At 48.9% G+C, this 16,392-nt stretch overlaps 1 protein-coding gene across 1 annotated transcript in view; it reads right to left on the bottom strand.

The window, feature by feature from the left end:
* Window positions 1-11,409: 11,409 nt before the first annotated feature.
* Window positions 11,410-16,392, bottom strand: part of BTBD16 (BTB domain containing 16) — a 39,766-nt gene continuing 34,783 nt past the window's right edge. Inside the window, exons 11-14 of the mRNA XM_025992654.2 lie at window positions 15,396-15,473; window positions 14,171-14,269; window positions 12,591-12,779; window positions 11,410-11,556 (exon numbers count right to left, since the gene is read on the bottom strand). Of these exons, the coding sequence (XP_025848439.1) occupies window positions 11,488-11,556; window positions 12,591-12,779; window positions 14,171-14,269; window positions 15,396-15,473 (435 nt within the window). The 3' untranslated portion in view covers window positions 11,410-11,487. The remainder of the gene's footprint in view (window positions 11,557-12,590; window positions 12,780-14,170; window positions 14,270-15,395; window positions 15,474-16,392) is intronic.

Raw genomic sequence — 16,392 nt, 5'->3', positions numbered from 1 at the left:
TCAGAACACACCAGGCAACAACATGTTGGACTACAGCCACGCCATGCTGCGTACAGAATTTAGGGAGATACTCCTTACCCCCCATCTCCTGCCTTGGCACCAACCCCTAACCACCAACCCCAACAGAGAGATAGAAACCCTCTGTTTCTAGGGTGAGATGATGCTGTCAGAGTCCCTTGGAAAACAATTCCTTGGGCTCTGTCCAGAGTCTCTGGCCCCTGGATGGGCACTTAAATCCGGGTGACCAGGCAGGGTTAGGCCGCAGACATCAGTCCAGCCACACAGCCACGCGCGCCTTGTGGAGGCACTTCCCCTCCCTGCAAATAGACACCTGCGGGCTGACACCTTGCTGGCTCGTCAGGCACACCCTCCGCGTTTTGGCCTCACCTGGCTCCGGCTACCTCGCAGCAAATCTGTCCACGTGTGCGGGATTTTATATTCACGCATCATCCCGTATTAGTTTCTCCTGGCTGCTGTAACACGTGACCACGACTTAGTGGCCTAAAACACATTCTCTTACAGTTCTGGAAGCCGAGAGTGTGAAATCCGTCTCACTGGGCTCGAGTCAAGGTGTTGGTGGGGCCCTGGAGGCGAATCTGTCCCTGGCCTCCCATAGCTTCCAGAAAGTGCTGACATCCCGTGGCTCGGGGTCACATCCCTCCAGTCTCTGCTTATATGGCCTCATCCCCTCTGCTGCCTCCCTCTTAGAAGGATCCCCGTGATTATCCCGGATCAACCCAGAGAATCCAGGATAATCCCCTCCCAGCTCAAAATCCTTAATTTAATCACACCCTCTTGCCACACGAGGGAACGCTCACAGGTTCTGGAGCCTGGGACCTGGGCGTGTCTGGGGTCATTATTCTGCCTACTGCACATCCCCATTCCTCACCTCATTTCATCTTCATAATGGCCCGAGAGGACGAGAAACAGAGGCTCAGAGAGGTTAGGTGATTGCTGAAAGACACACAGCTAGAGCGTCGTAGGGAAGGGAGGCAGGATCTCTGTGATCCTAATTGAATGTAGCAGATTATATAACACAGTCAGAGGAGTACAAGGCAGCTGCTACGCGATAAAGGTTTGGGTTTTCTCTCCCCGATTTCTGTGCCCCAACATGCCCAAGCAGGCCTTTGTTCTGACTTCTTTCTTTCGAGGGCTAAGAGTTGAGTGTCTCTCTGAGCACAAAGGGAACACCTGCAGACTGTCCTAGTTCAAGGACTGACCCACATTAGAAGAAAGAGCTAAGCAGGCCACAGCTGGGTCCCAGTCTTTATGGCAGTTCAAGGGTTGCTAGCACAGCATGCCCACATATGGTTTGGTAAATGATTTTCTCAATTAACCCATGAGTCAATAAACTTCCTATTACTTAAGGAGCTGCCCCACATCCCAGGGACTGTCAGCCTTGATTCAGTGGCCAGGAAAAAAGAAAAGAAATGGAGCAGAAAAAAGACTCCAGAGCAATATTATTTTGTTTTAAAAAAGGCATTGTCGATTCAATATTTAGTGTCGGAGGGGAACAGCAGGCATTATTCATTCCCTGGGTATCTCAAGGGCACATAAAGGAACAGTCACACCTGCCTGAAATGCAATGTGCTCAGGCCACAGTAGGACATCCACAGTAAGACATCAGTGACTCATGCAGAGCTTGCTGGGGAAGCTAAGCAGTTGGCCGGGCTGCTCAGTGATGCAGAGATTAAAGAGAAGTTAATCACCGTGTTCGAGACTCACTGAGCCTTTTCTGGTGTGCCGGGTGGACACATGACAACTCCCCCGCTGCCAGCCGCAGTCCCAACCCACTGGCATGACGCCTGGCTTCCTGCTGGTTTTTCATGATGCACCTGAATGTTCCTTCTCTGGAAGGGAGTCCAGGAGTAAATCAGGCCCCTTTATTTGGGGGAGAAATGGGTCAGGGGCAGGTGTCTCTGGGTGGCCGAGAAACCAGGAAATCCTGTTCAGTGAAGTCAAGGTTGGAGCTACCTTTGCTCTAACTTACATCGGCTCCGAGAGTGGACAGACCTGCCTCTCACGTGTGTCAGCAGGTGGCCGGGAGACGTGACCGGGACACAGAGAAGCAGAGAGGCTCATCACTGCTGGTGGGAAGAGAAACTGTGACATCCATCTTCGAGAGCAATCTAACAATGTCAAATTGAAGTTGCACATCAATTAGACCCACCGATTTCATCTCAAAATATAATTAAAATACACATAATCCAATGGGATGGTGGGTAACTTTTAGAAATTTTGTTTTTCTAATTAATAGTAATTCTGGAAATCTTGCCATTAAGATACCTCAATACTAACTTTTTTAAAGTTTTATTTGAGAGAGAGAGAGAGTACGTGAGCAGCAGGGAGGGGCAGAGAGAGAGGTAGACAGAGAATCCTCCAGCAGACTCCCAGTGTGGAGCCCAATGTGGGGCTCGATCCCATGACCAGAACCGAAATCACGATTCAGCTGCTCAACCAAGTGGGCCACCCAGGCGCCCCTCAATAATAACCTTGTAATGATTGTATAATATTCTATCTAATTCCTGCTGTTGGATAATCTAAGATCATGATCATATTTTGTATCGTAAACAATGCTTCACAGAACACCTTTGTAACTAAATCATTGGTCATCTTTTTGTTTTTGTTTTTGGTATAAATACCTAAAGTGCGTTTGTTTCATCAAAAACGGTATGTATTTCAGTATCTCTTGTGGGGTGACAAAGTGCCCCCAAAACTTAGTGGCTTAAGAAAAGAATTAATTATTTCTTGTGATTCTGAGGATTGGCTGGAGAACATTTTTGCAGTGTGATTCCCTTCTGGAGTCAGTCATTGGAGGGGCCACTGGGCTGGGAGGTTCCAAGTGGCCTCATTCGCATATCTGGCTGCTGGATGCTCCCAGTGGGCCGAGGCCCTGGGTTCTCTTCTACTTGATTTAGCAGCCTCCAGCAGGCTGTTTTGGGGTTGCCCCACGGTCTGGTCTCGGGGTTCCCAAAGGAACCTTCTGTGCAGACTTCCGAACACATTCAAGGTTCCTTCTGCCACATTCCATTGCAAAGCAAGCCCCGGGGCCAGCTCAGATCCAGGAGGGTGGAGAAATAGATACCATCTCTCAATGGATGGAGCAGCAAGGCCAAGAGGCACGAACACAGACAGGTGGGATTTCCTGGGGCCACTACTAGAATGATCCACCAAAGCAGTTTACATCCTACGCTTTTTCCAGTACGCTGCCAAATTGTCATCAGGAAGGCAGTACCAATCTCTACTGCCCCCTTCCAGGGTGCTTTGGAAATAGTTATTTTCAGACAAAATGGTGCACCTGTGCACCCACTTCTAGAAGGGTGCACACAGTATGTGATAGCAGAAGAGTTTTCTGTCCCCCGAGTGGCCACAGTGACACCCCTCGGTGGTGCCAGGGACCTGGCACATGGTTGACATTCACGCAGGGCAGTAAAGGGATGGTCATTCCCTTTGGACAGAGCAGCAGTGATAACTCCACCTTCCTCTCCTGCTCTCACCCCGGCCCACGCCCCCCTCACCTCTCCTTGGGTCACCACCAAAGCCTGGTAAGTGTGCTCGTTCCTGCTCTGCCCCTACCCCCACTGCTTTTGCCATATATCATCTAGAATGATTTTTTTCAAAATGCCAATTTCTTCAGGTCAGGTCCGGGCTGATAAAAGTCTTTAATGCCCCTGGCTGCTATCTGGGAAAAAGACCAAAATCCCCCCTGTGGCTTCCAGGTCCCTTGGAGATCCGACTCACCCTCCGCTCCAGCCATGTCTTCTGCTACTCCACTGGCCATTCGGACTTCTTCTGTGTCTTCTAGAGGTGCCAGAGTCCCCTGCACATGTTATCTGGGCTCGAGGCTTTTCTCCAAACCCCAGCTCCTCCTCTTTTCATTTATAACAGTTTTATTGAGATATATCATGTATCACACAATTCACCCAATTACATGTAGGGGTTTCAATGATTTTTTAAGCATATTCAGAGTTCTGCAACCAACATCATCAGATATTAGAACATTTTCATTGCCCCAAACAGAAATCCTGTGCCCCTTAACTGTCTCCCTGCATCTCCCAGCCTCTTCCTGCCCCCAGCCCTAAGCACGCACTAATCTACTTTATTTCTCTGCCCAACCTGTTTTATTATTTTTTAAAGATTTTATTTAACAGACAGATGAGAGAGAGAGAGAGAGAGAGAGAGAGAGAGAGAACAAACTGTGGGCGGGGGGGGGGGGGAGAGAAGCAGACTCCTAGCTGAGCAGGGATCCCAACATGGGGCTCTATCCCAGGACCCCAGGATCATGATCTGAGCCAAAAGCAGACACTTCACCCACTGAGCCACCAGGTGCCCCTTGCCCAACCTGTTTTAACTGCACTTAGATTTCTGCTATGGGCCTAAGCATCACTTCCCCGGGGAGGGTCCTTCATGGGCTTCACTTCCCTTCTTGAGGTCTCGGTCAGCTCTCTGCTTTATGCTTTCAAAGAACTGGGCTCCCTCTCCTCAGGGCTCTCAAGCATCCCTCAACAGCTGTCTCTCCCACCCTGTGGGTGCATGAAGGTAGGGCCTGTGTTGCTCACCTTTGAAACCCTAACCCAAGGCAGCGGCCACTAGAAGTTTGTGGAATGAAAGAGTGAGTCAGAAAATGAAAGCAGAAAGGGCACATGACTCATTCAAGGTCGTGAGGTAGAGCCACGGAAGCCTTTGTCCTCATCCACCAGGCCCAATAGGGCAGCTGCCCGCTGAGCACTTGAAATTCGACGGAGAAACTCCGTTAATTTTATTTCATTTTAACTTGTTTCATTTTAAATAGCCATCAGTAAAAAAATAAAATAAAATAAATAAAAAATAAACAATAAATAGCCATCAGTGCTGGTAGAAGAGGCGGGGTAACCATGGCACCCCACCATACAGAGCAGGGTTTGCTTTCCTGGCATTAGAACCTTTCTTCCTCCCCTCAAGCCTTCTCCTGGCCCTGGAGGGGTGGCCTTCACCCGGGCAGTCCGCAAATGTCTGGGGAGGCCGCAGGCTGAGCCTCAGGCATAGCTGGCTACTGATGCCACAGTCCTGGGGCCCTGGGGAGAGGCCGAGGGGGGTACCTGGAGGGGTTCCAGAATCAGGAAGGACCAGGTCCTCCCTCCGTGGTGGGCAGTGGGTGTTCCACTCCTACTTGCACTTATTGCCAGTTAAATTTAAATACATTAAGATGAAATAAAATTAAAAACTCAATTTCTCAGCTCCACTAGCCACATTTCAAGGACTCAAGTGGCCACACATGGTGAGTGGCTACCGTATTGCACAGGGCAGATACAGGACATTGCATCTCTGCAGAAAGTTCTGTGGGCAGCGCAGAGGAGTCCCTCCCAGAGGTTTCTCCCTGTCTGCCTCCTTCAGGAGAGGCTGCCCCTCCCTGCCCCACTCTCCCGGCCTCAGGGTCTGTGGACCAGCCTCCACCACATCCAACAGCCTGTGTGCAAATGGAGTTCGGGACATCCCCCACCCAGTCCCTGGGGAGTCCCCCCAACCTCCCCAGCAGCTCAGCAGCCCCCAGCACTTCCCCTTCCCAGCCTAAGCTTGCAAGAGCAAAAAGTTCCTCTCTCCTCTCTGGCCCCACAGATGCACCAGCCTCCAGGAGGCAAAACCCTCTAAAGAGGCAAGAGGGAAAAAGTACCTCTTACTTTGTCTAATCCTTTCTCATTCCAATGAGCCTGCAGCAAAGTAAGAGGGTTCATTTCTTGCCAGGCCCTCCTTCTCCTGGGCCACAGGCTCCACCACCCATTTCCGTTCTCCTCCCCTCCTGGAATCAGAGGACTCAAAGCTTGCAGCTGGAAAGGTCCGCAGAGAGCACCTAGTTTGACCTTTTCATTTTGTAGTAGGGAAAGTAGGCCCAGAGAAGGAAAGAAACGTGCCCAACATCACACAGTGTCCATCCTAACCTTCAACAAGTAGTAAATGACTCGGAGCCATGCCCCCATGGGAACCAGGGGCATATTCAAGCAAGAATAAATCGTGATCACCTCCTGCTGTGTGTTAGGTGCTTTGTAAACTACACATCCACTTATTTAACACTTTTTTTTTTTTAGGATTTTATTTATTTATTCATGAGAGACACAGAGAGAGGCAGAGACACAGGCCGAGGGAGAAGCAGGCTCCATGCAGGGATCCCAACCTGGGACTCCATCCTGGGTCTCCAGGATCATGCCAGGGCTGAAGGCGGTGCTAAACTGCTGAGCCACGGGGGCTGCCCTATTTAACACTTAACCATAGGATTTCTTGCCAACTTCAGAGTAGGCTCTGGGGCTCAGAGAGGGTAGGTGACTTGCCTAAGGCTACACAGCAAGCAAAGGGCAGAGCTAGGACCCAAACTCTTTTGTCTGTTTGTCTTCAAGACTTCAAGGAGTTGCTGCACACAGAGGGACTCCTGTCCATCCCTCCTGGAGGGGAGGGCCGGGGAAGGTGAGCCAGATGGTGGGTGCTGAGAGGCAAACAGAGGGGTAGTCATGGATGCAACACACAACAGGTTACATTGACCAGCACTCATGGTCACTGCGTTGGGCCTTGTGACTTTGGGTTTTAAAATCCTAGTCTAAGAGAAGTTCTTGGGAAGGGAAGAGCTTGTAAGATCGTCTTAAGAATTTTTTTTTTGTCTCAAGACTCACGCTTCCCGAGTTCCGAGATGTTATGATAGGGCGGCTGTAGATGTTCAAAGGACCAGCAGCACCTCACCCAGGATGTACAAAAGTTCACTTTCAACTACCAAGCAAGGAAGACTCAGAAAGATAGTTTTTGGTTTCTGCTGGGAAAGCCCGGTTCCCATTTTTGAGGCCGACCTCGCCCCCTAGCGGGAAGGGGTGGGCTCTGCATCACAACAAGCGGCTCGCCCCTACTGGGTCGCCTCCCTAAGACTGTTTCTTTCTTCTTTCTTTTTTCTTTCTTTCTTTCTTTCTTTCTTTTTTCTTTCTTTCTCCTTCTTTCTTCTTTTTTTTAAAGATTTTTAAAGTTTATTTTTCATGAGAGACACAGAGAGAGAGGCAGAGACAAAGGCAGAGGGAGAAGCAGGCTCCATGCATGGAGCCTGATGTGGGACTCGATCCCAGGACTCCAGCATCACACCCTGAGCCAAAGGCAGATGCTCAACCGCTGAGCCATCCAGGCGTCCCAAGACTGTGTCTTTCGTAGCAGGAAATGTGTGGCTGTACAAATAAGATCAGCCCGTGTGGTGAAATGGACCCCCAGGTTTGTTGGGGGTGTCGGGTTCTCTCCACCAGGCAGTCGGCCGTGTGTGGCACAGAGGGGAACCCTGCGGTGGGATGGACATCGGGGTGGAGTCTCTGGGTGCAGTGGCCGACCTCTTGCATCCTTCCAGGAAGCCTGTTAAAGTGCAGGTCCCCGGGGGGCCGCTAGACAGCAATGACAGCCTCTCCCAGCTGGGGCCTGGGCACCTGCTGTTGCACCAGTTCCCAGGGAACCCGGGTGAGGCTTCAGTCCAGGAGCCCAGGACCTGGAGACCAGCCTGCTCCCAGCTGTTTGAGCTCCACCAGGGTGCTGCTTCCCACCCAGCCTCCCCCTGCAAGGACACTGCCCATCCTCCAAGGCCCATTTATGTGCTACCCTCCCAGCGAGACCACCTTCACCCCGTCCCAACAGCCTGGTCAGAATCACATGACATTTCCCATGTGACAGCACCCTACGTGGCATGGCCCGGCATGCCCTGGGCGGGTGGGTGCAGGGCACAGTTCTATTGAGGTGTTCAACAAACTCTTGAATTAAGCACGCTAGAACTTTTCACCTCCTCCCAGTGGGTCATGGAGGGAGATGGGAACACATGGGCCAGGCGGCCAGACCTGAGTGGGCCCCAGCCCTGCCACTCTGAGGAGGCTGGGACCTATAAATGCCTTACTCTCTGGGGCTGAGGTCCCCTCCTACCAGATGTGGAAAACACACCTAATTCAGGAAGGGCTACGAGAATTCATTGAGAAAGTGGGTGTCAGGTGCCTAATGGACCAGAGGTGCTCAATGTCTTCCAACCAGAACTGTCGCTCCAGGTCGCTGGGCCTCAGTTTCCCCCACCACACAATGAACAGGTAGAAATGACGTCAAAGGGCCCCTCCCACTAACACGGAAGGGCTCCTTCCTCTTGCCTTCCTGTGCAGCCCTACCCTTCAGACCCTTACCCCATCCTTTTGGGGGTTGCCTTCCTCCTACCTCCCTACCTTTTGGAACCCTCAAAGCTTTACTGTTCACCTCAGGGAGGCATTTTTGGCATTGCTGTGTTGCAAACGTCCTCCCCTCCTGCCAGCTCCCGGATCACGAGTTTGCATACTTCGCAGGGCTAAGCTGCAAGTGTGCTTAGAAGGCGGCCAGTCATGCCCATCTCAGCGCTTCCCAACAGCTTCTTCTCTCTTGGACAACTGCAGACTTGCTTTTCAGAGATTTCTCGTTCTTATCTTCTCTGTTATCCCATAGGACTGTGGAAAAATGTCACGAGGCTGCTCTTCCTCCAGAGCCACTAACATCATGCCCCCGCGGGGCTGCATGGGGACCGGCCAATAGAGGGACTGTCCCATGCAGCAGTGGTGCAGGTCACCATCCGGAGAGGGACCTGTGGGCGCTGGTTTGTGCCCTTTTTATAGACAAGCATTGTTCCCTGGGGGTAAACGACAAGTGACTTTTCTGACTTAGCACAATTAGTCCGGAGGTGAGGCAATAACAGCAGTGTCTTCTTCCCCAGATACAGATACTGTGCTCCTCTGTCAAAGAAACCATTCTGTTTAATTCTTGAGGGAAAAAAAAATCAAATTCTAAGGAAGATGGGCTGCATAATCCCATTTTGAATGGCAAGAAAACTCTAAGTGGCCCTAAAAATAATTCCAAGAGGTTGCCTGCCAGACTTCTGAGTGATGGGAATCCTGGTGGATCTAATTTTCTTCTTTGAGTTTTCTTATTTTTTCCTTTGACAAGCCTATATTATTAGAAGCAACACTTCATGTTTTAAAAAATGAAAGATGAAACTCTTATGCTTCTTTGGAAAGAAACCATAGCTCCCTATGGAAACATAAATTAATCTCTTAGACTAGATGTTGAACATAAGAATGTAGGCACAGAGGAATGCATGCTGTATGGTATGGAATGACCAAACTGATTAATGGTGACAGTTGGGTTAGTTTTAATTTCAAGGGGTAGTGACTGGGAGGGTAGTGACCAGGAGGGGCATGTCTGGGGTGTGGACCATGCTCTTTCTGTTTTCGATCTGGGTACTGGCTGGTTATATGTGCATGTTCACCTTATGGTAATCCATCAACCTGCATCATAGACTTTTAGTGGTTTTTAAAAATTTATTGAAATATTATTTCTCTAAGTTACTGAGTATTTTGATGCAAGGTAAGTACCTCACTTGCCTCCCCCTTGCCCCAGCCCTGCAGGGATGGGAGGAATTATTGAGGTGGTGCATTCCAACAATCCACTCCACTCCAATCCACTCTAGTCAGGGCCACACTGACCAACCTATCACAACCCTTTATATCAGGGACTTGACTCGAAAGCACACAAGTACTCCAGGGATTTCAAACAGTCTAAATATGATACAGCGAACTGATTATGAAGTTCTCTGTAAGTGAAGGAGGAACTAAGAAAGCAAACAGGAGAATGGGATAACCCAGAGACCAGCAGCAGAAGGAAGCCTGCACTGCCCCTCAGGCTGAAGGGACACAGACCCAGAAGCAGGGCCATTGGGTGGCACTGGGGCCATGGCAGGAGGCTGCCAGGCAGAAGCCATGAAGGAGACACAGCCATTGCTGAAAATGTCTGGCTTCTCCCAGTCTCTTGTACTTTGAGCCACCACCACCACTCCCCATGGGCTGGACCTGGCCAGAAGCAAGCTGACAGGGAATGCAGAAGGCAAGTGAGGATGCACCCGGGAATGAATGCACTGGTTCCTCTCCTCCAAATCTTCCATTGGGCTGCCTTCCCATCTTCCCTGTCTCCCTCTTAGGCCACCCTGCAGAGGACATTCCCTCGGCCCGTGTCTGACTCTAAGGTGATCATTAGACTAAATTTACCCACCTTGTTGTCTGCACAGCATCAAAGATATTCCATCACTTTTCCAGTGACACTGGAAAACACACTGCGGTGGACACACCTTGACATGACCCCTTCACTGATTGGAACATGTGACTCTCTTCTGGTCCAGAGAATATAGCTAAAGTGATGGGATGTCACTTCCAAGATTACCTTACCTAAGACTCTGTGTTAGCAGACTAGCATGAGAGACACACTCCTGCTGTCCTTGAAGGATAAATAGCCATGTGTTGAGATGTCTATATAGAGAGATATCTGGCAGGGCACTGCAGGAGGCTGCTGGGGCCTGGATAGCCTTTTCCCACCAGCCAGTAAGCAGCCAGGCCCTCAGTTCTGCAGCTATAAGAACATGAATATGCCAAGCCCATGAGCTTGGCTATGAGTCCTCCCCAGTCATGCCTTCAGATGAGAACATAGCCCTGCTGCCACTGGACTGCAGACTTGTGATACAGGGGACCCAGCAAAGCTGCCTGGACTCCTGACCCACAACAATTGTGAAATAATAAATGTGTGTTGTTTTAAGTGACTGAATTTGTGGTACTTTGTTACACTGCAATAGAAAATCCACAAAGAAGGAAGAAAGGCTCTCTATCTCACTTTCTGTAAACCACTGAGCTCAATTTAAAAAGGTGGATGGTAAATAAGTCACTCTGTACCTTATAATTGCTCCCCTCCCTTCCTGCCTCTTGTTCTAGCTGCACCAAAATGGCAGGGACAGTTGTCAGGTGTGTCCTGTGTGGCAGGTAGAGATGCATCATGAAAAGGGGAGCACTCAGTGCTCCCAGTTTGAGTATGTTGTCACTGCTTATGCTTCCATCACAGAGCTCCTGCACAGGCAACCAGTTAGGGTTGGCTTGGACATGAGGCTTGACTCTGGCTTGACTCTGAGGTCAAGGATGGTGAATGGACTTAGGTCTGGTATTTTCTACCCACAAGTGATACAATATGGTGCTCTGGTTTGAGTGTCTCCCCAGAACTCTTGTGTTGGATCTTAACCCCCAAAGGTGATGGCATTACAAGGTGGGGCCTTTGGGAGGTGATCAGGTCACAAGGACACCACTCTAACCCTCATGTAGTGGCCTCAGAAAACCCTCTCGCCCCTTCTGCCATGTGAGGACCCAGCGAGAAGACAGCTGTCTATGAACCAGGAAGCGAGTCCTCACCAGGCTCTACCCTGAATACTCTAGCATCTTGATCTTGGATGCCCAGCCTCCCAAACTGTGAGTGATAAACATCTATTGTTTGTAAGCTGCCAGTGTGAGGTCCTCTGTGGCAGCAGCCTGACCAAGACAGCAGGCAAAAGTTCTAGTAAGACCACAGCCAACTAGGAAAGTCCACTGAATGCTTGAGCAATCCCTTCAATGTCATTTTATTTTCTTTTATGAACACTGGTGGAAGAAAGAAAAGTCCCATAGATTCTTCTGGAAACTATCAAGATATTGGGAAGATGAATGAAAAACTTACATAGATTGGGATGCCCACAGTTTGGATTTTCAAGGCCTAAAAGATGAAACAAAACAAAGCAAAGGGGCCTTTTAGAATAGACACAATTGCCCTCTGGAGGAGGGGAGTGGGAGGCTTGCACAGTTGTGTAAGGGGTCATTCCCAACTCTGGCTGCACATTAGAACCACCTCAGGCAAGTCTTTAAAACAAACTTTAAAAAATTAAAATATAGTGCAAATACAATAAGGTACACACATCTTAAGGGTCAAGCTTGGGGCATTTCCACAAGTGGGTTCTCCTGAGTGATCACAGTAAAGAACATTTCAGGCACCTCAGAAATCCTCATCATATTCTCTCCCAGCCAATATCCTGGGCTTCCTGCTCCCACCTCCACAAGGGACATTGCTATTCTGATTTCTGACATCACAGAGAACAGCTTGGGAAGCTTTAAACAGCACCAAGACCTGAGACCCACCGTGGAACATCTGGTCTCAGGAGCTGGGTGGTGCTCAGGCCAGCAGAGCTTGCAAAAGGCCAAGTGTTCTGATGTGCAGCCAGGACTAGAAATGACTCCCTGGCTTAAAGCTGAGTCCTATTCCCTACAGGGCAGCAAGGGAGATCCCAGACATCCTGGAGTTCACAGCCCAGAGTTCCTTCTAGGCTCTCTGGTAATCTTTGGATTTCATCTCTCAGCAGCCAGGACAGGTAGAGAGAGAATCCACCCAGATGCTGACACAGCCACTGAGGCAGGTGGGCCAGGCCACGGATCTCAGGGCATATCACAGGCGATGCGCCGGCAACAGTGGAGGTGGCGGTGGCAAATACACTCCACCAAATTTCTCCTCCTCCAAACAAGTACCCTTCGATATTTAGAAAATGGACCTGGCGTTATCATGACAGTTTTCAACGTCCTCAGCTTTCCATTCTAGGTCTCTCTAGCATGGTGTGGATCTGTGATTATCTTTTGGAAAGTGAGCAAGCTTCCCCTGGAGATCACTGGAGATGTAAAGCCAGGGATCCCCAAAAACAGATGTGGAGGGAGGGAGGACGGAAAGAACAAAAAGGACATAAACAAGTCAAAGACACTCACGTGGCTTTTACAGGATGGCTTGACAAACCCGAACTTCTGGGTGATCTGATTGGTCCTGAACTCCTGCCACTTGCCGTCCACCAGGGTCTGGGCTCTGATCTCGTACTTCACCAAGCGCTCCGCTCTCAGGCTAACCGGGCCATGCTTACAGACCGAGGACGGGAACTCCAAATCAGTGTGCCTTACTCTCTGTAAGGAGGGTGACCCACCTTAGGTGGAACTGAAACCGGGGTGACCCAGAGTTAAGCAAAGCCTGGTTCATTGACTCTCCTGTATAACGGGTGTGGAGAGCAAGAGGGTATTCCCATAGGGCCCCATTTCCTGAGAGCTGCTGCTGCTGAGTCAGCGAGCATTTGAGCCCTCACTGTGTAAAACCATTGGCTCACAGACTGTGGTTTGGTGAACCCAGAAAAATGCCACTAAGTCAAGCTGTATTGAATCAGAAGGTCTTCACTATTGCTTGGCCAGAGTTTAAAAACCAACATAGGATTTGAGTGAGCATTTCAACGGGTGTTGTTACAGAATTCATGTCTTCCATCCAGCAAAATCCAGTATGAAGGGAAGTGCATTGAAGTCATTGAAGACCAAGAACTGACCCAAGGGAGAGATGTGACTCACTCAAGGGTTGTAATGAGGTAGTGGCAGAGCTGAGGTTAAAACTCAGTTTTCTTCACTCACGCATTTATCCACGTATCCACTCATGAGGCAAACATACCTGCCCGGCATCCTGGGTACTATGATTAGTGGTGATAAGAAAAAGATGAACGAGATATAGTTTCTCAAGGAGCTTGATGTCTTAGAGACTTATAAAGCAAATGCTAAGTGGAACACAGTGGTCCCTGATCGTCGTTGTCATGGTCAATGTCATCATCATCATATAGTGCTCTATGTGTCAGGCTCCATCCCATGCCCTTTGCACAAATTAACACAATAATACTGCCCACAACCAAGTGAGGTAGGTCCTATTAGCTTCTCCATCTTAAAGCTCGGGAAGCTGGACATAGGGAGGTTCACGGGCTTGCCAAGTAGCTTGGCAACAGCTCACCAGGCAGCTTGACTTCAACACTCTGCTCTTAAACACAAGGCTCTTCCAAAAGTCTAGCAGAAGCACTGAGGTGAAGCCATCTGCCCTTGTGACTTCACCAGTGTCTGGTCCACCACCCTGCTTTGCCTCTCTAAACAAGACCATTCCCTCTTCCCTTGTGGGCACTATGGGTTGCCTCCATTGAAGAGTGGCCATCTGTAAAGCATCACTCATCATAAAGGAACTGAAGATGAACTGACCTCCAAATGTGGAGTCAGAGTCTAGAATTTAACCCCAGCTTTGTTAATCGGGGCCATATGAACATGATGAAGACATTCACCTTGGAGATCTGTTAAACAGGCTAACAACAGTAACCTCCCAAGGTTGTAAAAATCAAATGACGTCACTTTGTATGAGCATGATTAGCACCAGCTTAGAACATGTTTCATGTCCATTATTAACCAATGATTAATCAGTTATTATTGATTTAGTATGAACTGACTCTGTATCAAAAAGACTGTTTCAGAGACACACCTTCCCTGGGCTCTGTCCTTACCTGCATGTAAAAACTATAAGAGGTAGTATCCTGTTTGATTCCCTTTATCTCAAAGAAGAATCCATATACAGCAATCATTTCTGAATGAGTTGTATACTCCTAAATTGGGAAGGATAAACAACAAAGCAACGGGGGAAAAGAATCTTCAGTGTTCAAAGGCAAGAGGACATGGCAAAACAAATTCTAGCTAAAACAAAAGTGACTAATTGACAGCTGATTGAAAACTCAATACCAATTTTAGCCTAGGAAGAGCCAAACTGCAGGGACTTTACAAATCCCATAGGTTAGCACTCAGTGACATATTAACTGCTCTGTGCATCCTCTTAATGGGGAGAAGAATGAGTTGGGCATGTTCTTAGACATTCAGTGGCCTGCAGACCTTTGAAACAAAGCATTTGTTCCAATTTGATGGGCCTAAAAAGACACTCCATACTCATGGTATTGCAAGGAGTCCTGACCCCTGGTTGGCAGTGTATCCACTTAGGCAAGTCTCTACAAGCAAGGAGGTAGGCCCAGCCTATCCAGGCCTGACCCAGCCGGGAGTCTCTGATGATAGATTCAGAGCTCCAAGTCTCTCAAACACAAATTCTTTTGAGATCACTACTGGGGTGGCTTTTAAAAAGTTAGAGAGCAGCTATTTCTTGGAGAACTGTGCCTATCACAGGGAACCGAAGACAACACTGCCATCAGCCCTGCATACTCCCCTGGTGACTGAGCACCACCTAGATGCCTTGCAGCCAAGCTCCCTGACCAATCCACTGCTGCTTTGATTTGGGGGACCCCATCAAAATATCCACCCAGAATAGGTTCCCCCTTGTAGCCGTAAACACAGGCTTAGAGTGAAATCTCTCATGGAGCGGTTGGCAAGTCTTGATGTTTGTGGGGAAGAGAATGACCAATTCATCCCAGTTAGCCCAAGCATTTCCTGGTTTTAGAACAGAAAGTCCTGCATCCCAGGGAAACTCCTCCATCCCTGGAAAACTAGGACAGTTGGTCCCCCTCAAGGAGAAATTTTGGATGTGCCCATCATGTCAATGAATGACCTGTCCCAGGCTCCCATCTTGTGAATTTTATTTCCTAGGGTGTGGTGAACATGAAGGAAACATGACAATTTCCTTTTCTGCCCTGGCCTTCCTAAGAGACGTAAGAAGCAATTATACTTGGTTAAGGACTTTTGTCTAGGAGGGGAGGGTCCTTCCCCTTGCTTGGGCCCAGGGGTCTGTACCTGGTTAAAGAGCAGTCCAAATCTCATAGCCTGGGTGGTAAGATCTTTCACGTGAACCATGTCACCCCCACTCTCCAGCTGAAAGAGAAGTGCACACAGCTCACCTGGACACCAGCATCTCTCACTGTCTCTATGTCTGTTCATTGATCCCACCCGCACCGTGCTTGAAGAAGAGTTCTGTCTCTGGATCCCATACTAGTCCATTAATCCAATCCGCAGTATTTGTGGGAGCCTACGATGTGCCAGGTACTGTGCTCAGTGCTTCGAGAGGATGCAAAGATGAGAACAAGAAAAAATACCTGAGCAGTCTCACGGGGGAAATAAAATATGTATATAAATAGCCCGATCACGATGCAGAGAATGATCATGGCCATGAAGTCACAAGCATGATCCCACACGGCAGGCTCCAATGACAGCAAGGGGCAAAAACAAGGAGGTGGGCGGGGTCAGGAGAACAGAAAGAGGGGAGGGGGACTTCCTAAGGTGTCCAGCCCCGAGGATCATCTCCTGCCTCGACTCAGCTGTTAGAACATAGTTCTGAATTACGTCCCAGGGAGGCTCGGTTCCAGGGAGTCATTCTCTGCTGTGCAGGGGCATGGGGCACTGTAGTTTGCACATTACAATAGGTATTTGTTGGGCTGAATTGAATTTTAACTAGTGACTCATAAATCTTTAGAACTCAAACACTGCCCTACTTCATCTCTAAAAATGCACGATTAGAAACACAAGGAGTACAACAGTTCGAGCAGACAATTCACAAAGGGGGAAATGCAGCATGGAAAAAATATTCATATTTACTAGTAATAAAAGAAATGCATGTTGGAAAATGGGATTTCATTGTGCACTTCTCAATTAACAAAAGCGATCCGAAGTAAAAACGCCCTGCATTGCTGAGCATGTACAAAGTGGAGCAAGCTCTTTCATCACTGGGCCAAGAGTAATTTGGTCCCCAATTTTTAATATGTATCAAGAACAAAACGAATGGTCCTTTATTTTG

Source organism: Vulpes vulpes, chromosome 15 (assembly GCF_048418805.1).
Source record: "Vulpes vulpes isolate BD-2025 chromosome 15, VulVul3, whole genome shotgun sequence".
NCBI classification, from domain to species: Eukaryota; Metazoa; Chordata; class Mammalia; order Carnivora; family Canidae; genus Vulpes; species Vulpes vulpes.
This window is presented reverse-complemented; position numbering and strand designations above follow the sequence as displayed.